The 27037-nt window shown below is 42.9% G+C and overlaps 1 protein-coding gene across 1 annotated transcript; it reads left to right on the top strand.

Annotated features, from left to right (window-relative positions):
• The first annotated feature begins 14407 nt into the window (after window positions 1-14407).
• Window positions 14408-26635, top strand: MCUR1 (mitochondrial calcium uniporter regulator 1). The gene is made up of 9 exons (XM_066625242.1): window positions 14408-14767; window positions 16349-16456; window positions 17112-17215; window positions 18434-18535; window positions 20112-20153; window positions 22107-22178; window positions 22729-22782; window positions 24062-24176; window positions 24930-26635. The coding sequence occupies exons 1-9, from the start codon at window positions 14476-14478 to the stop codon at window positions 24983-24985; spliced, it is 945 nt and encodes a 314-aa protein (XP_066481339.1). The 5' UTR covers window positions 14408-14475; the 3' UTR covers window positions 24986-26635.
• Window positions 26636-27037: the final 402 nt, after the last annotated feature.

Here is a 27037-nt window from a genome sequence, read left to right as displayed (position 1 = left end):
GATTCTATGTACAGTTGGTATCCATGGGGGATCTGTTACTGGACCCCCTGCAGCTACCTAAACCCACTGATAAGCAAATCCTCTACTCTGGTCTGGTTACATCTCTCAAAAGTAGCCCACTGCCCTCCTTGTTGTAGCCACATTAAAAGGGGTTTGGGTTGGAAGCCAGAGATTTACAGTTGCTCGTTTGCAAATTCCAAATTCATCCCAAGTTAGAAATCAGAAAGTCTACAACAAACTCAAGAGATGAATTCAGTTTTGATTATATCATCAGCATCTAAAGCAGCAATTTTCAATTGGAGGGCTGTGAATGGACTGCAGGTGTGCCGTGGGAATTTGGGAAGGATCATTTATTAGTAGGGCCATTAGGGAATCAGAACCCCCTGCCAGCAGTATAGTGTGCCTTGTCAGTTGTCCCAAAAAGTAATGCTGTGCCCTGACAATTTTAGCACTCTGTTAGTGTGCCATGAGATGAAAAAGATTGAAAAACACTGATCTAAGGTATGGTTATACTGCTTTTCAACAAAAAGTTCACAAAGTGGTTTACACAGCAAAATGATACAAAATGATGGAGTTGAATAATATTTTAATTGGCCCAACTTAAAGTGACTGTTTTAACTGAACTTGTTTATGACATGTTTCTTATCCTCTGAGGCTAACATCCTGGCCTCAGTCTACTCTATTATTCTTCAGCAAATTGAAGAATAATGTAATCAAATGTAATTGTATGTATTGTAATGTAATACAATGTAAAACTGTAGTGCAAAATTACATCTTAGGGATATGTTGACCTGAGAGTGTACAGTCATTCATCCCACTTGTTTACAAAACTCATCACCAGGGCAAATGAAGGGCTCTGTAACCAACAGGGACTACCTGCTCCTCTTCCTCTTACCCAGGGGCTTCCAAACTACAACCTAGCAGCCACATCCGGTCCACCACCAGATTTTTTCCTACCCACAGTAACTTGGTTTTTGGTCACAGCATTTGCTAATGTTTGACATTTTTACTCATTACATATCATTTCTCAGTTTAAGCACAGCCTTGTTTCTTTGTAATTGTCACATTTCTCTTTTGATCTGAATCATATCCAAGTAAAACTTATTCATTTAAATTTCATTCATTCATTTATAAAACTGATTTCTTTTGGTCCATGAAAATGAGTAAAATATGATGTGGCCCTCGTACAGAAATTTTGGAGAGCCCTACTCTTATCTTATGCATCTTGCAGTCCCTTGAATAGGTCTCCTCTATTGCTACAGCAAGAAAACTCCCAGTTCATTCCATGCATTTTCCATGCCATCACCAGCAAGACAGACACATTCAGGCCTCCAGAACATTCCTTCACCAACCACTCAGGTGTAGGGAAACAGATGTGAAAAGACCAGCAACAAAGACATACATAGCATGTTACTTCTTACTCCAGAGAGCTCCTATGCATCTCCTTGCCACACAGCATGCCTAATTTTACCAGCCACACTGCCAAAAGAGAATGAGAAGGCAGAGGTGGTGATCGGGTGCGTGTGGACAGGTTCACTTCCTCTCTGGAAGCACTGTAGGAAGGTTTGAGGCTCAAGAGTGTGCCTGTTTCTTCGAAGTCCCTCTCTGTGTGGGTGGAACAATGAGGAGAACTGGACCTATATGGGCTACATGCAGGCAGAGGTGGGTGCTCTTGCAGGGAACACCTGCCACATCTTACCTGCCTCCTCAGGAGGTACTGCAGTGGGACTCCCCACTGCTCCATTCAGACTGAGATGAGCAAGAACTCACTCTGGGAGGCCCACCTGGGTCCAATCCCCTCCAGCAAGCTACCCAGATATAGTGAACAAGTAGAACCTTCCCAAAGAAGAGGGCAGGTGAAAGCAGAGGCCTCTACTCCTCTCCAATTAAGTGCCTCTTACTCCAATTAGCAGGGGTAAAGCAGTTTACCCCTGCTAATTGGGTAAGAGGCACTTTTTCAAGTGGGTGCTCCTTTTTTAGCAGGGGGAGAGTAACTGGCCCACCTCACCCCAGCACTGTCTGTTCTAGTGGCTGTCTGCTGGTATTCATTTGCATCTTTTTAGATTGTGAGCCCTTTTGGGACAGGGAGCCATTTAGTTATTTGATTTTTCTCTGTAAAACGCTTTGTGAACTTTTAGTTGAAAAGCGGTATATAAATACTGTTAATAATAATAATAATAATACTCCTGGCCGCTACTGCTTACCCAACCCTCCCTGCTGCAGCTGCAGTGGATCTTAGAAGCAGCCTCTGCATCCTCTTGTTCAACTGTGCTCTCTCTGAGCAAAACAGAATTGTGAGAATTGGCCATGGGTGTTTTCAATTGGCCTGGCCCTTAAGGTTTGCCCATGACACTCAGTGCCCGGTCAGTGCTGGTGCCAGCTCAGTGCCAGTCTGAGCTGAGCCCAGAGGCAATGGGAGGCCTGCCACATGCTGCCTGGAGCAAGGGAAGAACTGATGGCAGAAAGTTCAGTTGAGGTGGGGGGGAGCCATTCCACCATGGGGAGGGTAGAAAAGGGCAGGGAGAGGGAGGAACTTCAGCCGAATTGTTACAATGACAACGTTGTTACAGAGACAATTTCATTTAAATCTGAACACTTTGTTTTATATCTGAATGATAGATATGAAGGACAAAAATGACCATTTATGCATATTCATAAAGTTATATTGTACAGATATAGTAAGGCAATTCTTTCACATGTGTGTTCGGCAGCTAGAATGTTCCCCCTTTGGCTCTCTACTTTTGTTTATGGTACGAATATTACGCTTCAAATTAGATAGTGTAGAGGTACTGGTTGATTTTGGGGGGGGGGGGTGCTAACCAGTCCTTTCTCCACATCATCTTTCTTTCTGCGAGACAAGTAGCGATACATCTGAAAAATAAAGGTGAATACAAGCCTTTAAGGCAGGGGATTTCAAACTCCAGAGTAAAAAATGAAAAAATAAAAGAAATAAAATTAAAATAGGAGTTGAATTCCTATTAAGGAATTGAAGAATGAAGTTACTGATCTCTTGACTAAAATATGCAACTTGTCCCTCAAAATGGCCACGGTACCAGAAGATTGGAGGACAACAAATGTCACGCCTATCTTTAAAAAGGGAAAGAGGGGGGACCTGGGAAACTATAGGCCGGTCAGCCTAACATCTATACTGGGTAAGATGGTGGAATGCCTCATCAAAGATAGAATCTCAAAACACATAAACGAACACGCCTTGCTGAGGGAGAATCAGCATGGCTTCTGTAAGGGAAAGTCTTGCCTCATGAACCTTTTAGAATTCTTTGAAAAGGTCAACAGGCATGTGGATGCGGGAGAACCCGTAGACATTATATATCTGGACTTTCAGAAGGCGTTTGACACGGTCCCTCACCAAAGGCTACTAAAAAAAACTCCAGTCAGGTTATTAGAGGAGAGGTCCTCTCATGGATTGAGAACTGGTTGAAGGCCAGGAAACAGAGTGGGTGGCAATTTTCACAATGGAGAGGGGTGAAAAGTGATGTGCCCCAAGGATCTGTCCTGGGATTGGTGCTCTTCAAACTCTTCTTAAATGACCTGGAGACAGGAGTGAGCAGTGAGGTGGCTAAGTTTGCAGATGACATCAAACTTTTCCAAGTGGTGAAGACCAGAGGTGATTGTGAGGAGCTCCAGAAGGATCTCTCCAGAATGGGCAGCAAAATGGCAGATGCACTTCAATGTCAGTAAGTGTAAGGTCATGCACATTGGGGCAAAAAATCAAAACTTTACATATAGGCTGATGGTTCTGAGCTGTCTGTGACAGATCAGGAGAGAGATCTTGGGGTGGTGGTGGACAGGTCGATGAAAGTGTCGACCCAATGTGCGGCGGCAGTGAAGAAGGCCAATTCTATGCTTGGGATCATTAGGAAGGGTATTGAGAACAAAACGGCTAGTATTATAATGCCGTTGTACAAATCGATGGTAAGGCCACACCTGGAGTATTGTCCCGTTCTGGTTGCCACATCTCAAAAAAGACATAGTGGAAATGGAAAAGGTGCAAAAGAGAGCAACTAACATGATTACTGGGCTGGGGCACCTTCCTTATGAGGAAAGGCTACAGCATTTGGGCCTCTTCAGGCTAGAAAAGGGATGCCTGAGGGGGGACATGATTGAGACATACAAAATTATACAGGGGATGGACAGAGTGGATAGAGAGATGCTCTTTACACTCTCACATGACACCAGAACCAGGGGACATCCACTAAAATTGAGTGTTGAAAGAGTTAGAACAGACAAAAGAAAATATTTCTTTACTCAGCGTGTGGTTGGTCTGTGGAACTCCTTGCCACAGGATGTGGTGATGGCGTCTGGCCTGGATGCCTTTAAAAGGGGATTGGACAAGTTTCTGGAGGAAAAATCCATTATGGGGTACAAGCCATGATGTGTATGCGCAACCTCCTGATTTTAGAAATGGGTTATGTCAGAATGCCAGATGCAGGGGAGGGCACCAGGATGAGGTCTCTTGTTATCTGGTGTGCTCCCTGGGGCATTTGGTGGGCCGCTGTGAGATACAGGAAGCTGGACTAGATGGGCCTATGGCCTGATCCAGTGGGGCTGTTCTTATGAGTTTGAAACCCACAATAAGTCTTTGCGGGGGTGTGGGGGAGACAGCAATGTGATCCCCAGAATCTTGTCATTCAGGAGGCCGCAGGGACTGGGATGCACTCACCAGTTCCTACAGCAGCCGTCCTGGGGTGCGGGGAGCCCTGCGCAATTGCCTGCAGGGCTCCTTAGGTCAGGGAAAGTGAAAGGGGAGCGATCGCACCCCGCTCTGCTAAACCGGAAGTGAGGCACGATCGCTCCACTTTCTCTGGGGGTGGAGAATAGACAGAGAATATGAGAGACAATGGTTGTCTAGACCAGGGGTCTCCAAAGTTTTTGCCCAGAAGGCCACATAAAATATCTGGTGTGGTGTTGAGGGCCAGAAAAAAAATTAAATATAAAATTTAAATAAATAAGAGTTGGAACTTACATGAATGAATAAATGAATGGACTCATTCATTCAACCTCTCCAGCCCTCACAACACCCTAGAGCACAGCCCCGGTCTGTTTGATTGAGTGGGCCAGAGACTTTCACAGGACAAGGGGCTGGCTGTGGGCCAGACAGAGGTTTGCTGCGGGCCACATCTGGCCCACTGGCTGGGGTTTGGAGACCCTGGTCTAGATCACTGGCGTGCCAAGTCCTGGAAAGCCCAAGTCCAACTTACTAGTTTGCTAATCTTCCAAACCAGTATCACGCTGCTGCAAAATGCTGTGAAAATAGAGGCCAGGTTCCATCGATTATACTGTGTGTTCTCAGTTGGCATAACAGATGACATTTCTCTGTATTGTGAGAAAAGTTAAGAAGGAAAACAATTCAGTGTCAGTTCATAAAGGAACCTTCCATAAAGGAAGAAATCTGAGGGACTGATAAATTTTCTAGCACTAATACTGCATTATATTGTTGTTGGGAAATTTTGGTGTTTGGTTTTTTTCCCTCCTCTGCTTCAGTTATTGCGCTTTAGGGTGGTGTGCAGAATGTTATTGTGCAAGTGAGCACGTGTTGGATACTGCCCTTTATATGTGCCGAACTCCCATTGCAATGAGTAAGACCAGTTTGGTCCAGCAACCCAATCCTATACTTCCTGGAGCCTGGAGGAACAGCAGAACCAAAATAGCTACCACTGTATCCTACGGGTGCAGGGAAGCTGCCAGAGGTCTCCTCATAGGAAGTGGACCTTTCGTCCCCTTACTCCAAGGAAAGTCCCAGGCCCTGGAATGGGGCTTCTCAAATCTGTGCCGGCTATTTTGCTGGCGCAGACTTTAGAAGCTCCATGTTGGACTTTGTAGCCTGACACAGAGGATAGGTTACAGCGGAGGAGGGTTCTGCCAGTCCCATCACTCTCCCTGGCCAGTCACACCCCTATCCCGCCCACTCCCCACACTGTGGAAGACTTCCCTCCCCTCCCCATGCCACACTACTGCCTGGGGGGTGTGACCTAACCCTTTGTGCTCTTTCACAGCGTCCTTCTGGCACTGAGTGCCATCTGGTGCTGGCCCAGCGCTGGCACCCTCCTCTTCCTGTGCTACAAATGTGCTTTACAGCATGTTTGTAACACCCAGCACTGGTGGTATTCTTGTACCCCTGATGCTGAGGCCCATAGGATTGAGCTCTAAGAGTACAGGAATATTGAGTGGAAATTCAGCATAATTAACTTTTTTCTGTCTTGGAACACTAAAGGGTAACAGAAGCAACATGCGCATATGTTTTGGTCCTGACACCCATACTGGGAAGACCAGAAACTTACCAGAAAATGAATCTCTCAGTTGATTCTAATGATGCTCTGGCAATGAACTGACTAGCACAGAAAAACTTTTCATGCAACTGATATAATTCTGCGAGCAGTGTAACTTTTAAGCTGAAATTCATTGAAGATCTCAGCTTTATTTCTAGGAAAAGAAAACCCACAATCTCTTTTCATAGAAACAGAACCACAGTCATTATACATCTCATGATTACATTGCTCCTACTAGTAGACTGCTACTCATGTGAGTGGCAAGACTGAGATGAGACTGAGTGGGTAGAATGAGATCCATCAAGGTAATGTAGCCAGATATGGCTGGGACCAGTGTTGCAATGAGCTATTCCAGGGGAACGTAATAATTTATTTCAAGGGGATGGAACAAGATCTAGGAAAGTAACAAAATATGGCAAGAACTTGCAGAGGAGCAAAGTATGACAATGTGATATGGTGAGACATCGCTGGTTGTCCAGCACAGGTGTAGCATGATGTGACAAATGGTGTAGCAAGATAGGACAGAGATGTATCAGAATATTTCCAGGGGCTGTTTCAAGCACTTGGCAAGTTATAGCAATGTCGTAAGACTTTCCATGCAAGATATCACAGATGGATGTAGGAAGATTTATCAAGGGAAGGTCTATAAAGACCTGGCAGGTGCTTTTGCATGGTACAGCAAGGTATTTTCAAGGAGGTCTAGCAAACTATGGCAGGGTACGTAGCAAGATAATTCAGGGGGCCAAAGTAAGATCTCTCAAAGTGGTTCAATGAGATGTGGCTGGATTGCATAGCACTCATTCAAGGGTTGTGGCAAGATGTGGCAGCAGACTATATGGAACAATGTGGCAGGGGGCTGCTTAGTCTGATGAGTGGGTTTTAGTATAATCCTAGCATGATATGACAGGGCTCTGGGAATACAATGCGGAGGGATGTAGCACAATATGGGGGAGGTTATGGAGAGATATGGCACAAAAACTGTTCACATAAGTGAGGAAGTTTTTAATAATCATGCATCACTGTAACACCAGAACTATTTGTGTATAGAATGGAAGTATCTAAAAAAATCAGTCGAGACATGAAAGTGCTGTAAGTAATGTGAGTTGATACACTACCGCTTTGTGGAAAATTAAGGTACAATTTAGAAATTGTCTCTTTCGTTTTTTGGCCCTGACAATTGTTGACCTGAAATAGCCTTATGAGAGAGCTTTGCTAGAAGCTGCTGCCATCTATGGGCAAAATTATTGTAAGGCATTTCAGCCATACATGTTTCAGTGTGTCACTTCATAAAGCACAGATTCTGTTCATTTTATACTACGCATTCTTAAAATTTGTTCCCCATATCATGGGGAAATCTTGATTGTACGACTAATAGGCTTTTTAGGCTTCAGGAATGAAAAAGGAAAACAGAGACAATAAATGTAAACATCCTTTTTGAGGAAGGTGGGAAAAGTTTTTGAACAACTGAATGCTTATACAAGACAGATTAGGACTAAATCCACTCGGATTTGGTTCTCTGCTTTTGTCTCTTCCTTTTTCAAAAAAAATAGTGACCTCAGATCACATGTGGTATATTTCCACAGCAAGGACTCCTCTTGACCCAGATAGAGGCTTCTCTAGTCTATTATATTTCTTAAGGCTGTATAACATGGGGGATCATTTTTGCATCAATTCAGGATTATGTCTCTTCAGAGAGATCATTTCCCATGTCACAAATGGGATTGCCAAAATGAGTCTGAAGTTTCATTAAATAAGAAAATGACTCATTAACAAAGCTAGAGTTTAGTCACAGATGGTGCTTTCTGTTGTTTAAATTACACTTTTAATCAGCTAGGGTTGCTCTTCCATCTGCATGTATTTTTGAGGGAATGTACTCTCTAAGCTTGTTCTTTACCAATGTGTATTCTAACGACCGAAAGCCAAGTAAATTCAAAAGGCCCACTAGCCTGCAACCTGCATTCATGATCAACAGACACTCAGAGACAACTTTCACCAAAAGCTGGGTACAAACAAACAACAGAGTTGAATCAATGTGAGCTTCCAGAGGAATCTGGTTGGCCGCTGTAGGAAACTGAATGCTCAACTCAATGGACCTTGGCCTGATTCAGCAAGGCAATTCTTATGGACATATTATGCTCATTGCTAAAACTAACAGTTCAACATTGCACAAATTCAATGCAAGTTAATCCAAGTGGATAAAAGAAGGGTAGAATTGTGTGCATCTTTATTTAGGATCACTGGAATCTGGGCTTTAAACAAATCAGTTGAGGGCAGGGGGCTGCCACTTTAAAAAAAAAAGAGATTGAGGTAATGCAAAAGGTTATTTGATAGGTAATGTGAAATTTAAAACTAGTGTACATGTATATTACAATTATCAGGGTCAACCTTAGCATCTGTGGGGGGGGATTTAATGTGGGGGGATCTGTGGGGGGAATGCCACCCCCGTTGGGGGGGCCCCTACTTACCAGAATGAGAGCCCAGGCAGATGGCATCCCAGGCAGATGGCACCCCAAGCAAAGCACAGCACCCAGAAGTAGGTGGCAGTTGCATGATGACATCACTGCCAACTGCTTCCAGGGGGCTAATTTCGAGCCAATTGGACCCAAGGGTAGGAGAAGGGCAGTCCAGAAGCAATGCTCCACTCGCCATGCTCTCCTCATGATGCCTCGGCATGGAAGATTCCATGCTGGAGCATCGGCCACAAAATGAGGTGCTGGCTGCGACTGTGGGCACTCCATTTGCTTTCCCAGCATGGGGCCCCTCCAGGCCCAAAGCCTGATTCAGCCAAATTGGTCAAATTGCCCTAAGGCTAGCCCTGGTTCTGGGGCCAGGTAGGACGTATATGCTTATGTTCGGTCCAGGCAGTGTCTCTTCCACTGGTTTGGTACAACACTGCCTAGAAGTGATCTCTCAGGCAAGTGCCACAATCTGCTAGCCTAGTGCGGGGGGCCCTTAAGAGCTGGGCCCAATGTGATCAAATTGGCCTAAAAGCAGCCCTTACACTTGTTGGTTTCAGCACTTTGTAGAACTTGTCAATGTAAAAGGGCTCTTAAAATAGTTTTACATATACACACAACAGCTCTATTAGATACTGACTTACACTCCAAAGGTCACTCAAGGAACATTAGAGCTGAGTAGAGATCACAACCAAGGTGCTGCAGGTTCACACCCAATCATCTCCTCCAAGAATGGGATCAGAAGCTGGCCAAAAGCTGTGTAGATAGACACAGACCCACACCTATCATAGGGCCCATCTGGCTGGACTGACTTTGAGTCCTCATTGTCCATGACAGCGGGGCAACCTACCCATGAAGCAGGCTAAATTTCCCCTTTGACTAGCAGGTTGGGGGAGGTGGCTAATTGGCGGAGGAGGACCCATCCTGTACATCCACCTGCCACCTCCTCTACTTTTGCCAACACTGCTCATTCACATGCACACATGTGTTGTATATGTTGATCAGTTTTATGAACCAGAACTTTTACTAGCAAGTGTTCTCATTTTTTTCCATAATGGACCACAATTCAATTCAACAGCTAGAACTTTCCCCATCCTTCTTTTCAACATTTGGCAAAGTTTTATCTGTTGAATTTTTGCTTGTCCTGCTTGTCAGAAAAGAAGCTGGTCACCCTAGATTTCTGTTGCATTTGTCATCTCTGAGATAATTCCTGCATACATTTTCTTGTGACAAAGCCAGAATAGCTGAGAGCAGGCAGATGACATGAAAGAAGATGCTATAGTTGTTGCAATTTTCCCTTTTTTAGTGACAGTCCTAAGAAAGAATTTTGAAAGCAGCCTTTGAAGACTAAATATCAAAGGAAATCTTGTTACATATAATAAAGGATCCAGGCTATACAGACAACTGTCTGAAAACTCATAAATATCAGAAGTCACTGCCATGACTTTAATAGTATAAAACATGCTTTAATTATTTCAGTGCACTAAAGAGGCAAGTTTCTTTTTCCTTACTTGCAGCTGTGCATATTCTTTTCTATTTGTAATTTGATTTGTCTTGCAAGAAGAAAGTAGGACTAAAATATGAAGCTCTTTTATTCCCACTGTGAGAAAAATTCAGACTGGCATAGAGAGTTAGTAAATTATTGTATTAGTTGTTAAGCTGAAACCTGATCTTGTTAGGTGCCTGACAGGTGCCTCCCCTATTGGGGACCAGCCACCAAGAGTGGGGCAAGGAGAGGAAAGGCAGGAGCGACCCTCCTCCCATGTTGTATCCTGACAACGTGGTGGAGAATGCAGGCAAGCTGAGGCCCTGCCCAAAGACCCAAGCTACCAGAGTATGACTGGAAGGGGAGAGAGGAGAAAAGGGCTGGGTCACCCTGACAAAATCCATGGATTGGATGCAGTTTGGCCAGTGGCTCACTAAATAACAAGATGCTGAAGCAGCAGAGGGAATACCATGCTGTACTAGTGCATTGCTCAAAGGAAATTTTGGCTTGACCTGCCTCCCCAGTTAGTGGAAGTCCTGTGGGAGGTGCCTCCCATCTACCTGATGAAGCTCACCCCTGATGAAAATGTGGAGGCCTTTCTGGTCACCTTTGAAAGGATGGCCAAGATGGCCCATGCTCCAAGCCCCAGTGGACATCTTGGAGTCATATCTGACAGGGTCCAGCCAGATGGTTTCATGGACCCTCTAGTCAAGAGAACTAATAATAATAATAATAATAATAATAATAATAATAATAATAATAATAATAATAATACAGGTATTTATATACCGCCTTTCATGGTCGTCAGATTTCTCTTCAGACTTTATTTCAAGGCGGTTTACACAGGCAGGCTATACTAAATCCCTACAGGGATTTTTACAATTGACAAAGGTTCTGTCTTTCAAGAACTACAACATTTCAGATGGATCCTTTTATGATCTGGTATCACATTCTGGCCTCCAGTTTCCTCCCACGCAAGCTGACAATCCTTCATATCTCACTTGAAGGGCGGCCAAAGAGCAGATGGAAAAACTCGGCTCGGCTTGTCAGCTGCTTCAAGGTCTCACTGTTCACGGTGCCAGTGGCCTTGAACTGGCGACCTTCAGCTGTTATCTTCAGGCAAACAGAGGCTCTACCCTCTAGACCAGACCTCCTGCCCTGAGAAGTCACTGATTACGACAAGGTCAACCCTTGATAGGTATGGGGTCACTAATGATTCCCACCAGATGAAGTTCAGGGCTATTCAGTACTGATAGAGTGACTAGCCCCTGTGATGGTGGTGGAAATCAGAGAAGCTGCTATCTGCTGGCTTCACCCTTTGATGGAGGGAAAGTCAAAGATAGTGGACAATTGTCATTGGCCAGGTGTGTTAGGTAATGCCCCCCCCACCTGGTTATACATGGGGCATCACATGGGCACACACAGTAAGCCAGGATCCACCCCCACCTTTGTGATAGTGCCTCGTGGGAGAGCTCACCCCAGAATTGGAGGAACTCTTGGTTAGAGGAGGGACAGAGGGAGCTGGAGCACAGACTGCCCTCAAAGAGGGTGCTGACAGCCCAAAGATCAGACCCTGCTACATGTGTGGTAAATGGGGCACTACAAGCAGATTGCCCCTTCATAGAGTGTGAGTTATCATTTTGTCTGGAGTAGGAAGACCACAGATGATGACCCACCTGCCATGAATGGCCAAGGTCCGACTGGGGTGACTTATAGCCCTCCCTGACTCAGGGAGAGTGGTTTCCATGATCTGGGCCTACCTGCTGCATAGCTTACAAACAGTTCAGAAGCACTCAAAAATTGCCTTCATGGTACTGAAGACCTTCCCCATGGTACTGATCTGGCTCAGTACTTGGAAGGTGAACACATCATGGAGCTCCCAAGAGTGGAAGAACTCCTTTACCTGATTCTGCTTGACCGCAATGCCCCCAGGTTTAACCAGTTACAAGAGGCTACCCAAGATCCAAATAGCCCTGTTCTGCTGGGAGACACAAAGGACCTGGATGAAAAACCTCGGGTCAAGACCCTCGCATGAAGATTCCCCCATCAACCTTGCACTGGACCATTGATCCTGTGTTCCAGCATTCCCAGGAAAAAGAATCCCAGCCTAAGAGGATTATTTGAGAAGACAAAGGTGAGGGATGAGTGCTGGGCTGCCAGATGATACCCACAACATTGCTCCTCCTTGCCAGTGTGTCAGAAGGCCAATACCTGGGGCCCTGCCTGAGTACCCCTTTGTCCATTGCCTGTAGCAGGAGTTCCATTCCCACAGACAGCCATGGACTTCATTGGGCTATTGCCCCACACTGCTAGGGGCCATTGTTTTGTCCTAGTCATTATGGACTATTACACCATGCAGTACCTGGAAGTGGTCCCACTCCGAACCATGCAGGTTGCAGGAATAACCTGTGCCTTTATGCACTTTTTTGTAAGCATGGGGCCACCCTGGGAGATTTTGTCAGATGGTGGTAAGATATTAATGAGAGAGCTAGAGTTCATAATATGGAACTTACGACTTATGATTTGAAGCAGAACCTGTAGCCTTAAAGTTAGAAAAGCACCTAGCCTGGCCAAAGCTATTAATCTTAGAGGTGTAGTTAGCATTGCAAATATTCCTTATGTAAACAGAGTACTGAGAGACACTGAAAATATAGATAAGGGATAGGGAGTAGAAGGACAAGACTAGATAAAGCTAGATGCTTCAGATGCCTGCCAATTAAACCCAAAAGTAAACAAAGTAGTAGAGAACAGTGAGTGTTCAAGCTTTAAGGCACATGCCTAATGAGCGCATGAATATTAACTTACACGCCCTGCATAGTTAATCACTCTTTTGCATGAACATGGGATGTATGTATAGGATGGGGGAACATATCAAGGAGTAATATGTTGTAGGCAGTTGGAAAGGATGTACCCTGTTAGTAACTCAGCCAATGGTGAAAGGAGGAGGGATTTGCGAACGGGAAAAGGCTATAAATTGTATGCTTTGACGTTGATTCAATGAGCTGGTCCTGACTAGCATTGTGGTCTGGATCAGTCCCTTTACTGCAGTAAAGATTCAAATTACTATTGCCAATAAGCCTTGTGTGGTTTCTATCATTTTGGTCTGAGCTGTTTCTAACATTAATGTCTGCCATTTTACAATGCTCTGCTGTTTCTTTGGAATCCAGCAGGAGTTTACATCAATATATATCACCCCCAAGCAGATGACCTAGTAAAGCGTTTCAACCAGACTTTGAAGACAATGCAATTGGAACTTACCCCAGCTGGAGGTTGCAACTGGAGGTTGAAATCCTGCCCCAGTCATAGCAAACCACCACCTGCCATAGATGTGGAGAGAATTTGGAACTGTGTTTTTTTTTTTTGTTTTTTTTAAATTTGGGCTTCTAAAGATCTGATGAGGGTGGCTTTCCCATTGAAACGAATGAGGTAAGCCTCTAATACAATGTTTCTCAAACTGTGGGTTGGGACCCACTAGATGGGACACGAGCCAATTCACAGCCCAATCCTATCCAACTTTCCAGCTCCAGTGCAACCGCAATACAGCTGCAGGGTAAGGGAACAAAAGTTCCCATAACTTGAGGAGGCTTCTGTGACTGCACCCCCAACACAGGAAGCAGTGCATACCCCAAAGGCACAGCTGTACCAGCACTGGAAAATTGGATAGGATTGGGCCCTCAGGTGGGTCGCGTAGCACCCAGCTCAGGCACCACTGAAAAAATGGGATGCTGGAAAGGGGGAGAGCTGTGGTGCTTTTGCTTGTCAAGTTGTTTTCTTTCCGATTCACTTTGCTGTTGGAAAATTGCTGACAAATAAACCAACTGACTGCTGCGTTCTCAGGAAAGCAGCAGGCTCTGCCATCACAATGACAACACTTCTTGCTTGATGATGTCACCTCTGGCCATGACATCACTTGCAGGTTAATGACATCACTTCCAGCAGGTCCCATCACCCTCAAGGTGGGTCCCGGTGTTCAGAAGCCTGAGAACCACTGCACTGTTCCCCTGAAAGCCCCCCAATGGAGAAGCGCCCATGATAGTGCTTCGCCCTTCCCACAAGGCCTCCCCTTTCTTTGTGACCTGCAAAGCCTGTGCTCCAGAGGCCGCCTTTTCTGGGTGCGCATGCGCAGTGAAGCGGAACGTTTGTGTGCCGGAACCAGGCGAGGCGGCCGGAGGGGAAACGGACCTGCTGCCGTAGAGACGAAGCTGTTGGGTGATGCTGCCCAGCCACGAGCGGTGGTGAAGGGGGGATGCTCACGCGTGGAGCCACAAGCGGCGCCGGGGCAGTGAGCGGGGGGAAGGGGCGGGGGCCGGGCGCCCTCCCCACCCGCGCCTGGCGCAGCGCCGTCTTCTGCTCGCCCCGCTCCCGCCGTTGCCTAGGAGACGGGAAGCTGGCGGCCTCCTTCGCGGCGGTCGGAGCCGGTGGCGCTCGCTGGTCAACTCCCAGCATCGCCGGTGCAGCGGCTCGCGCCTCCTCGTGCCGCGGGAGTGCCCGTTTCCTGAGCCTGGACGTGAGCCGCTGTGGGGCCATCGAAGAGCCAGGTGCGGCGGGACGGCTCTGCGCCCACGCTGTCCAGGGAGCAAGTGGGAGGCGGTGGGGTCTGTGGCTGCAGTCCTGTGCACGCTTTCCTGGGAGTAAGCTCCATTGACTGTAGTGGGACTTGCTTCTGAGTAGTCATGCATAGGATTGGGCTCTCTGGCTGCAATATTGTGCACACTTCCCTGGGAGCCATCCCCATTGACCATAATAGGACTTGCTTCTGAGTAGTCATGCCTATGAGGCTGCAGTCCTGTTCACACTTTCCTGGGAGTAAACCCCATTGACCATGATAGGACTTGCTTCTGAGTAGACATGCCTGTAGGATTGGGCTCCCAATAATGCTGTTTTTAAAGTGCATGTTCTTTAATGTGATGTCTGCTTAGGATGACCAGGAGGATCAAAGTAAAATGTTCATCATGAAAAGCCTTCTACTGGTGTGCACAAGGGAACTTGAATTGCTTTGCAGCTTGATCCAGTGTTTACTCAGAAGCAGGTACCCATGACTCCAGCAGAAGCTACTCTTTAATAAGTGTGCATAGGGTTTTAACTTTGAGGCCAGACCAGAAGTGCATGCAAACATGTGCCATCCAAGCAGAAGCTCCACTTAAAAAAAAAAAAAAAATTTATAATAATAAAAAAACCCAGAAAAAGCACAATGAAAGAGAAAAAAGAAAAGAAAAAAGCACTACAGATACATTAAAAAATACAAAAGATACCTCTAATAATGTAGGACAAGCAAATTGAATGTTATAATTTCTTACAACTTTGTATCTTGATAATCTAGATTCCCACCCACATATACAGTGTATCTCCAGCAGCTGCGTTTATCTTCTCAGTATGTGTTCCATCTCAAATTATTTTAGATTAATGTTCTCTATTCTGAACCCCTTTCAGTCTAATCTAGAAATCTGCAGCTCATTAATTCATTGTTTTCTCTCTCTCATGAAGAAAGTCCATAATTGTTCTCCAGTTCTTCATTAAATTTTCTGTTGATTTCTCTTTAAGTAAGATCATAAGTTTATCCATTTCTGCAAAGTCCATAACTTTTATCACCGTTCTTCAATCGACTGAATATCTGTAGTTTTCCAATATTGCATATACAGTATTCTAACTGCACTTATCATATACACAGTTAGGGCTGGGACACATGGAGAAGTTCACTGCTCCCTTTGCTGTTTTAAAACTGAAAATCCTCCAGAAAGGGCAACTTTTAAAAAATGGTGTTCTCGAGGCTATTTTTACCTTTTAAATGTCATGCGGAAGGAGAAAGAGTGGACCTTCCCATGCATCCTTGTTCTGACCACAGTTTTTCTCCTGTTGGAAGCATTCTAGGATAATGTGTTCACATCTAATTTGGCCTTTAGTCATTGTGGCAATAGGACTTACAAACCCATCCTAGATGTTTTAAGCTGGGTCTGACTATGAACTTTCTTTTCCCTTTTCTGGTGAAAGTGATGGCACTGAGTAGAAAGAGTAATATTATACTGATTTAGGGTTGTAAAATTGGAAGGATTCATCTGTTACATATTTCACAATACCGTTGCTTTATGTTGACATTTATTTCTATATGTTTCCCTTTTTAGATGCATCACCTCTACAGTTTTTAAATGGCAAGGGAAGTTTTTCCCCTTCAGGAAGTAAAAAACTTTATTTTGATACTCATGCCTTTGTGTGTCTTCTGGAAGAAAATGGTAACTTTTTTCCCTATATGTGTTGATATTTGGACATGAGTAAATGTTTTTTGTTCTGTTTGTATTCTTTGCATCTTCAGTGAACCTTTTTATGTATTAGTGCATGAGTTTTTGTGTGTTTGTACAGAATTACTAATTTTTATAATCATAAATACAATAGCTCTACTTCCTTTTAAAACAAATATTGGCTATCATTGAATTAAAGGTCTGCTAAGTTCATTAACACTTTTCCTTTCCAAAGTCCTGATTTTTTTTGCTTTCTAGCCATCTCTGTTCTTTTAACATAAGTAATTTTGTTAAATGTAGCCTGCAGGAAGAATTTCTCTGTAAGACTTCTGCATAATGAAATTTATCTATTGAAATAGACAGATTTGTGCAGCATGTAATATGGGCTTAAAAACCAGAGCTCTATCTAATTGTTTGGAGTTCTGAATACAGCAGTGATGATTTAAATGGAGGAGATGGAACATTTCTTATCTGCAAGCAATTATGTAAAGAATTGCAAAGGCAGGCTTTGTTTCTATGAATATCATATGTTATCTTTTTTATATTCCAGCATTTTTTGTTGCGCCATGTTGTATATGAATCACATATGGCAAGTGTTTTGTCCAAGCATAGAAGTTGCTGAATTTTGTAGTGTTCTGTATTGTTCTAGGATTCACTACTCAGCAATCCGAGATCACAGTGACTGCTTTAATGAACATCACGAACAGTAACATGGATATGATATACAAGGATATGGTCACGAAAGTACAACAGGTTAGATACAGAGTGATTATTTAATATTAAGCAATGAATAATGAATATGTGTTGCAGTACAGATGATGAGAAAAATTGTTTCCTTTGTCAGTTTGGAAGTAATGTAATTGGCTCTGTTGTTTACTAATTGTCCCATGAGTATATAGGATCAGTGCATTCTTAATGATTTACTGATATCTCTCTTCTTAGGCCACATTCTTGCCTTGTGTGTGTGTAATATATATATATACAGGCTGAGGCTCAACGAGGGTCCCCATGACCCTCAGCCCAACCTAAAGCCTCCAGAGGCTCTGCTGAGGCCCATGGAGGCTGTGCACAACCTCAACGGGCCTCAGAATGTCTCTGGTGGTCCTAGAAGGGTGCTTCCAGTTTTCTACCTACAACCAGAAATGCCTTCTAGGATCTCTGGAGATCTTTCTGAGGTTCCAAAAAGTGTCGGAAGGTGATTTCCCATTTCAAGGGGCCTTTCTGAGGCCTCCGAAAGCGTCGGAATGCGAAACAAGAAGTCACCTTTCAATGTTTTTGGAGGCCTCAGAACAGCTCTGGACATGTTTAGAATTCAGTGGACCCTGACATTTGTGTGATTTGATATCATACGGTATTTGGTATCCACAAGGGGTCCAGGAACAGAACCTTTGTGGATAAAGAGGGTCTGTGTGTGGTATCTCTCTCTCTCTCTCTCTGCATGAATGTTGTGAGGAACAAGTAATTAGCAGAGACTGATTACCAGTATTTTTTGGAATCTTGTGTTTGGAATAATGCCATCATCACATGTATGATGCTACCACCTTTTTTCATGCACATAGGTGGGAAAGTATGTTAGATTTTGTAGAAGTGTACAAAGAAGATCCTTTTTTGTAGATATGAGTTGAGTTTTGTACCTTAACCCTAAACATACATACTTGGAAAGAAGTTTTGCTGACAAAGTCTAGTATCTGGTGCAATATGGTCAAGATGCTGCTTGACCATGAAATCTTTTACTTATCAACTGACCAATGTCTCCATCCAGCCCTTTTTGTGCACCATGGAAGTTGGCAGTCGTGGGAGGAGACTTTTTGATCCCAACAGGTTTCCTCTGTGTGCAGGTGCTGCACCCATACTTGAGGAGCAAGCTGTCAATCAGTTTAAAATAATAGGTGTTACTCTCACAGGTACAAAGAATGCTTGAATAAAGCCGGTATTGTTGGACTGAAATAGTTTTTAAAATTTTTTTTAAAGGAAATTGCCCTTCAGCAGATAATGTCGCGTATTGGTGTCGTGAAGAAAGATATGATTATTTTGGAGAAGAGTGAATTTTCAGCTCTCCGGGCAGAAAATGAGGTAGAGGCAATTCTGTTTATGTTCGGGGGGGGGGGGAGGGTGTTATTCATTGGAAACAGCTGTTGCTTATTGTGCCTGTAGAAAATAGTGAATCTGTTCTCTTCTACTTGTATATTTAAGCAGAGCAAAAGATTTTGGCTGCTATGTTAATATTTGGAGTCTGGCTTTGCTGCATGCCTTTTATCAAACATTTTGGCTTGAATTTTTGTATATCTGAAAGAGACAAGGTAACAGTAAAAGCAACCAAAAGCAGTGTATGGAAATGGTTTTTGAATCTAATAGGAATTTTATCTAATACAAAGTGAAATATGCCTTGTTTGAATTCAGTGGAACTTTGGTAGGCCATGTGAACATAAGTATCAGTTTTCACATACTTATGCTCTTCACTTGGACACAGCTGGTACAATTTAAGTGCACTTGCTATCTAGGAAAAACAAACAATAATAGTGAGTTGTTACTGTGATGGGAAGGCTTCTTCCTTTCTCTTCCTCACTGCATATATAAAGTGCAAGTGTTCCCTGTATTGCCTTCAGTTAAGCAGCTTTGGAACTCCTCAATTTTTTGAACCCAGCATAACATTATTCAAAAGTTCTTGGTAAGTAGGCAACATGTATGTACTGGAACAACTCATTGTTGTTAAAATTCCGTTAGTAATGTCTCCAAAGTTTTTCAGCACTCACTTCCTCAGCCCATCTGTGATATCAGATTAACCAAAAAGGGCATCTTGCCAGACCATGACCCTTCTTGCTGAGGCTTAGTGTATCAGTCAGCCCAATCCTAAGCTTCCCAGCACTGCAGGTTGTAGCTGTACCAAAATGGTGGCCACTGTATCCCATGGGGCCAGGGAAGCCGCCAGAGGTATCCTTCGGGGGAGGACATTCACCCTCTTTCCCCGACTACAGCCCCAGCCACTGCTATTGGTTTTCTCATGTCTGCACCAGCTACATTGCTAGCGCAGATTGGAGAAGCCCCATATCAGGCTTCCGAGCCCAGCACAGGGCATAGGCCTCCTCTGTTCGTCCCACCCCATCCCAGGCCGGTGCTTCTTTCCATTCCGTGAATAGCACTTGACTCCCTTGAACATGGGCTTAGATTAAAATATACTAATGTTTGTAGATGTGAGTGTGAGAAATGGTGTGGCTATGTGGCCAATACTTGATATATTTCAAACTTAATATTGGATGGTAGCTTTCTAATAATATTCTGAATGTGTGATGTTTTTATTTTCTCTGAATCTAAAAAAAAAGATGTTCAAGTGAAAGGTACAGTTCTGTTTGCTTATCTGGTGGTTTTAATATATTAAACAATCCATGCTGGTTGTATTACCTAGAGAGGCTATTTATGCACATGTAAGGGTGAAACATGCACAACCAGAGCTCTTCCCTCACCCAACAAATCAAATAGCTGTTGAATTGTCAATTTTGGAAGATGCGGCAGTAAAACTACAGAGAATGTTCTGTAGAGTTCATGTGTAGTTCCCTAATGCAAGCTGGTTAATTGTGGCTTAAATTTGGGATATGTTTATTTATTTTGTCTTCTGTAATTATGTAACATCCTTTTTTTTTATTATTCAAAGAAAATAAAGCTTGAACTTCAGCAGCTAAAAAAGCAAGTAATGGTAAGAATTTGTTTTTCCTGAATAAAATAATACTGGACATAAAATACTAGTTAGCCAGATTGTTTTGTAGACTTTCTGTAAGAAAGTGTTTTAAGAATACAAATGTAGTCTTGTTGGTAATTGCTAATAAAGAAGCACGTAATTAGCAGTGTCAGTGGTGATGGTGCCAACCATCTATCCACGGGCAACCCAATCCTGAGCTTCCCGGGGTGCCGCCGGATCCTGCACGCCCCGGGCTACCGCAGGAGGTGCCTCGGGAGAAGGGAACTTTCATTCCCTTCCCCGGGTAAGGTAAGCAGCCCTGCAAATGGGGCTACTCACTAAGGTCGGCGGTAAAGTAAAGGCGCTCGTGTAGGGTGCTGAGCCTTCCACGAGTGCCTTGGATCCTGCGGAGCAGAGCTCTGAGGACCCATCTCCCTCCCCCACCCTCTCTCCACCCCCTCCCGGCCTCCCCCCCTCCCTGGAATGCCTCCTCTCCGCCCCTGCTTACAGTGCTGTGGTCCAGGAGACCACCGAGCCGTGGAGGTTGGGCAACCGCCCCGCACTAGCCCAGCACTGGCCAGTGTTGGGCTAGCACGAGTGGGAACCCAGCAGTGAGGCTAGCAAACGGCATGTCTGTGACAGTCTGCTGCGGCACGGAGCCGCAGCACAGAGCTCAGGATTGGGCTTTAATCTGGCAAAGAGCACCATCTCACAACAAAAAAGAATCCAGGGTCTAGACACAGGGTTTTTTTCTTCTGCGGCACTCTTGATGCACATGTACAACAATGGTCTGTTGCTGAGGTATTCAACCATTGCCTTTTGCATTTGGTATGCAAAACTTTTTCTTTCTTGTAGTAAAGTTCTTGCTGTATGTATACCTTCATCATTACTTCTGGACAGAATCTGTTGCAGATACTCATATGAGGAAAGAACTTGGCTCCATTTACACGTCTTGATCTGTCTTGGAAGCTCAGGGATGATCCCCCTGTCCCCAAACTCCACATGGAACAGGAGGGCTAGAGCTCATCATGCTTGCTAGAGAAGGGAGAGGTACAAATTTGTGGAACCCTGACAGGAACCATTTAATGAACAGAATACAAGGTTGACCATAGTCATTTGCAAGAGAAAAGTACTCAGTGGCAACAAATACTACAATTGTCTCAAGGGCAACACATATAGGTCATTTAATAAGGCAAACCCAACCTGGAAGACTCCTGCAAGCAAGCCAAAAAAGTCCTCCTTTGAAATTGCCAGGTGTGGGGACAATTTCTTCCCAGTGCCCCAAATATGATGAATTTGAACATAGAAGCAATACTGACCTTCCCCTGTAATCTTTATTACAAAAGTATTGGTGAAAAAATAGTTCAAAGTATAAAGTTATGCTGCTTAAACTTCTAATTGAAACATATAACCTGCTTTGTCCTGTGAGTAGCTTGTATGGTAGTATTGCGAGTTCTCAGAATTTGCGCTGTGGTGTTATGCTAAAATATGATCTCTTACTGAGCTGAAGTATTTATAGCTGCTGTGAGTAAATAGGTGTTTCCACGAAGAATTTAAAATGGTTATTGAAAGTGTGGAATAATTTCATCGTGTGTGTGTTGAGTTTCTCTGAATTACAGCAACTAATCTATGTACAGTAGTTTTAAGTTGCATGACCTTTCTTTGGTTGTGTTTAAAAGTATAGCTTTATGAATAAGGGTAGCTGTATGTAGAGTTGTGCATATGATCTCAGCTTTTGAGAATAGTGTACCTAGGACATGCTTTCACTTGGTTTGGTGTTACTTTTTCAGACTGGAGACACTTCAGTTAAGAAAACATTTGTTGTGACTGAAAGCTTTTCCAGCTTCTGAAATTTATTGTAATCAATGCAGATAGTAGGGGAAGGCATTTAATATAGTATTGCTTCACGTATGAAATGTCAGGGTAGACTACAGAAATTCTGTTTCAGGATTTTGTACAACTTTTCTCCAGGATGAAGTTGCCAAAGTTTCTACAGACAGCAAGCTCGATTTCAACCTGGAGAAGAGCAGAGTAAAAGAATTGGTATGTATGTTTCTCTCTAGAGATTATTTGAAGCATTATCATGCCACAGTGTGTAGTTTGGACAGAAGTGTTCTTTGTGGTATGAGCTTTCTTATTTTGTTTTCAGACATAATCTGTGGCGATGGTTTTGTAGTATTAGGTGGTATTAGTAATAATTAAAGTGCATTCATTTCTTACAAAACATGAAATATGTTTAAAGGCTGCTCACTTCAGAATGCTATGTCCTTTATAGTACTGAATGAAATGGTTGTTTTCTGTCCATATATACACTCATTAAGAAGCAAATTTGTTCTCCAGTATCCTACAGAAACTTCACAGCAAACATAATCAAAAAAGCAATCTCTTGAGATATTGAATGGCCTTCATGGTTCTATTCTGAGTTAGAAGTATTTCATTTTTAAATCTTAGCAAGTTATCAAAAATACCATGCTTAACTCCTGGTTAACACAAAGTAATAGAATATTTAAATCCAGAAATTATTCCACTGACAACTGTGTTAATAAAAAGTGAAAATGCAAGGCTGGAGGTAATAATTCTCTCTATTTTCCAGTATTCACTTAATGAGAGAAAACTGCTGAAAATGAGAACAGAAATAGTGGAGTTGGTAAGAACCTTTCATCTGATTAGGATAATTGTCCTCTCTGTAACAGTTATGCAGAATCACCCACCCTTCATTAATGGGAATGACATTTAAAGTTCAATATCATGAATTATGTGAATATGGTGCCTTTTTAAAGGCTGACCTCTTTGTAACAGTGTCTGTTTTAGAATATCTCATAGCAGGGGGAAAAAGATTTTCCTCTTTTCTTACCTCAAGAAGTTTACTGAAGTGTATGCATGTAAATGTGTATTTTAACTTCCCAGATTGACATGTGTCTGCATTGGCAGTATGAATGATGACTGATAGATTTTTGAGGGCTTTGTCCAGTCTGGTGAAGAGCCTCCAATCAAGGGTAGTACTTTCTATGAGCCCTTACTAGCTGTCCCTTTCTGCTGGACTAGCTGCAGTTTTAATCCATTTTCAACTGCCAGATCTAAACAAGATTCAGAAAAGCAATTCTTTTCAAGACAGAACAACATTTAGAAATACCTGTTGAACAACTGAAATGTGAACAGTGTCTTAAGCCATGTTGTGCTGTAATAATTCATTGTCCTTAGATTATTAAGCAACTTAAGTGTGTTCTTTTATTTCACAGTCCGTCCATCCCCAGTTTCTTTAGGACTTTTGTTTTTTCTTCCAACTGCTTCCTAGTGTTGTCCCTTTTCTTGTAAATGAGTTTTTCTCAGGTCATATTTTAGCTTGCTCATTACTTACTGGAAGAGTAGGTACTTAAGAATATATTAAATGTTTCTTTTGAAATCTGTAGAAGATCCTGGCAGAGTAGCCATGTTTTGAGGCACAAGTGAAGAACGACTTAAGGATTATACTTACGTTCAGTGTTGACAATTCTTACTAATTCTACTGATAATCTGAGGGTCATTCTGTTGTTTACCTGGAAAATGTACTTTCTCTTGAGTCACAGAAGAGGATGCAAAACTGCTATTTAATTCTGCCATGCACCTTTTCTCACTTCCCCAAGTTTGTAATATAAGACTGCTTATGCATGTGGGAACAGTACTTGTGAGAAAAGATGCCCAGTTAGGCTTGTTTTTGGTGATTCCGTTGTTTTGGCTATTCAGAAACAGCTGGATGCAAAGTTGAAGAATTTGCAAGCCCATGTATGTTATAAAACACTAGAAAAACAATTAGCACAGCTAATAGTAATTTGCACTGCTAATTATCAGAAGAAATCTGTACTATATAAGAAATTCCAATATTGCTTTTTAGATTTTATGCCCATGGAAAAGTTTATTGAAATTCTGCTTGCTTCTCCTTTTCAAAGCATGCACAGCAAGATCGAGCTGTAACACAGACAGACAGGAAAATAGACACAGAAGTTGCTGGTCTCAAAACACGGCTTGAATCGCACAAACTTGACAACATTAAGTATTTAGCAGGTAAGGCATTCCATCTCAGTGCAAGTGCTTAGTCAACTGTCTTGTCTGCTATGCATATGTTTAATATTCATTGCATCAAATGCAGTGAATGACTTCTGGTTGGCTGCCAAGAATTACTAATTATGTAATGGATGCATATGCATTGGAATATGAAGACTACTATGATTGGTATCTGAACATTGACACCTTTTGCTGACAGAGTGTCTCCAGAAAAGTGAGTGGAAAACACTGTGAAATACTCTCAATCTCTTGTGGCTCTGCTTGCTTTAAATTATATGGCATCATAAATATCCAGCATTCTTTATTTGTATGTTTACGGTTTAAGTATTTTAATTAGTATGTTTAAGGTACATTATGTGTAAAGCAATTCGAATACAATGAATTTATGTTTTTCACACTTCCGGTAATAACAATCTTGGAATGAGAGACTATGATAATCCATTCATTTTTTTTTAAGCAGTGATAGATTTCCATTTTAATGTGCCTTTCTTCTCCCACTACCATCTCTGCTATAGTTTGGTGGCAGCCCCCTTGCCCAAAATGATTGACTGGAAACGCAGATCATTGGCTGTGATTCCACAAGCATTCAGATTCCCCCCTTGATTTCCATTTTGTCTAATGGTGCATAACTGGAGTCAGAATCGAGGCTGTATTTTGAAACATTTTAATATTTCTCTGTCAACTTGTGTATTTGAATGATTTAAGATCTAACAGAGTGTGTACTTTGTCCCCCTTCCCCCTTATTTTTTTCAGGTTCCGTATTTACATGCCTTACAGTAGTACTGGGATTTTACCGTTTATGGATATAACAAGACATATGTTTTATAAGGACTTCTATTGTCTTGCCTTAGAAAAAAAAAAAAAGAAGCACTATTACCTAGCTGGAATAATGTAATCTTAACAGTGGCATTGTCATTGTATTTATTTATGTCTGTGCAAGATGGGGATGAGTTAAACAGCCAGGTCAGGCAGAATGTGTCCCCTCATACCATTCCTTGAATAACATCAGGAGGAGAATCTAAAATTTCACCTGCTTTTATCATGTATAAGGAAATTTCTTCTTATAAGGGAGACATTTCTACAAATCTTCTCCCATATGGACTTCTTTACAAATTGGTTGACTGCCCCCATATACAGAAGTAAAAACCTTTCATCAGATTGGGCATAGGAGTGATTGTACAACCCAATATTAAATTGCACTAACAAAACAAACTTTATTTATAAAAAATAAAGCAGGTTGCATTTTTTGCTTGCATGTCCTGTTGCTTATAAGGTTATTTTAATACCAACTCTCAAAAATCAGATCTTGTGATAAATTCCCTAAACAATTTAGGTAGGAAGAGATACTTTGCTGTCTCTATTCGTCACATTCCAGCACTGAGAAGCTTCCCTGAAAAGCAGGCTGGCTCCAGATCTCAGGCAGACTCCAGGACTCTGGAATCTCTTCCCTAATCTTGCACCACTCACCTCGGAACACTCATGTTCCTGCTCCGTCACCACCCAAAGATGACACTGAATAGTTGGTGCCTAGCGGATTAGTCCCTTGTTCAGGAATGGCTTCAGGGAAGGCTTCTTTAAGCGTTCTTTCCCAACTTCTTCAGTGATTATCAGTCATAAGTCCCTCTCCGGTCTTTGTATCTTCTGCAGTTTCTGGCAACAGTGCCTCTCAAATCTCAGCAGCAACCACAACCAACAAATACCTTTCACTGGCTTTGCTTCTCCCCTTTATTTTTCTCTCTTGGAAAATGTGCATTCTTAATGCTACTGACCAGTGGTCCTTGGTTAAATCCAGTGAAAGCTCTTACAGGGAACTTTGAATAACCAGTAGACCAACAGATAACCACTTCCAATCAGAACTGCAGGATCTATAACGCTTTCTGGACCATCTAGATTGTCCTGGCATTTTCAGAATTCCACAGTTCTGTCCACAGCTACTTTGGTAGCTAGTGTACATTACTTCTCTCCCTCAGTACAAGATCCATACCATGTATCCATTTTCTGTATCTCCACCAGCTCAGCTTTAACCTGAGGTTCTGTTTACAAAGTTACTGCTGAATCCTGTTGTGTCTTTGTATAAAGCGTGGAATGTAACCAAAGAATATGCCTGAACACAAATGTGTATATATCAAAATAGTGATGGAAAGTTGGCCCAAACTGCAAGCGACCCTATTTTGTTCCGCTCTTCTCATCTTTTGTGTTGTCTGGGCTCTGGGCTGTCAGAATGCTTAAAACAGTGGTTTCTGAACTGGAAATCAGCAGCAAAGCAGTTGGGATAATCATGCTGCTGCTGGGGAGGGAAGGGTTTTTTCCATTTACCTGGGGGCTGCTATGGCTCTCCAGAGGCTCTGGAGAGCCTGTGACCCCCTCTGCAGCCCTCCTGGCAGCTTCAAACTGCTGTTTTTATTATTTTTTTAAACCCACTTCCGTTTCAAAACAAAAACAGCAAGTGGTTCCCCCCGCCCCCAGCAATTTGAAGCTGCTGGGAAGGCTGCAGAGGGGGTCACAGCTTCCCTAGACCCTCTGAAGAGACATAGCGACCCCCAAGTAAGTCTAAAAAACCCTTCCCTCCCCAGCAGCAGCACAATTGTCCTATTGTGTTGCTGCTGCCCCTTCCCCTCCCCTGCAAATAATTACAGGGTTCCCAAAATCCAAGGTGGACTTTGGGAACCATTGGCTTAAAACATCAGATTATATTTACTGAGCTTATCATTTATAACTATTATTTAGAGGAGAATCCTCCAAGGTGCCTTCAAAATGAAATTTATGTTATTTAACTTCATTTCTTCAGAGTAGGACACTCTTACATTATCATAGTTCATATATTTCTTCTCTGTTGATAAAACACCCTGTAAAATCTTGTT

Source organism: Tiliqua scincoides, chromosome 4 (genome assembly GCF_035046505.1).
Source record: "Tiliqua scincoides isolate rTilSci1 chromosome 4, rTilSci1.hap2, whole genome shotgun sequence".
Classification (NCBI taxonomy): domain Eukaryota; kingdom Metazoa; phylum Chordata; class Lepidosauria; order Squamata; family Scincidae; genus Tiliqua; species Tiliqua scincoides.
The sequence above is the reverse complement of the archived record's forward strand: the minus strand, read 5'-3'. Positions and strand labels throughout refer to the sequence as shown.

What these genes read in the sequence shown, in the direction of transcription:
- MCUR1 (XM_066625242.1), top strand. Translation starts at nt 14,476, where the DNA reads ATGCTCACGCGTGGAGCCACAAGCGGCGCCGGGGCAGTGAGCGGGGGG. An exon ending in AGAGCAGAGTAAAAGAATTG is followed by an intron (nt 22,179 to 22,728) that starts GTATGTATGTTT and finishes TCTATTTTCCAG; the next exon opens with TATTCACTTAATGAGAGAAA. An exon ending in CAACATTAAGTATTTAGCAG is followed by an intron (nt 24,177 to 24,929) that starts GTAAGGCATTCC and finishes TATTTTTTTCAG; the next exon opens with GTTCCGTATTTACATGCCTT.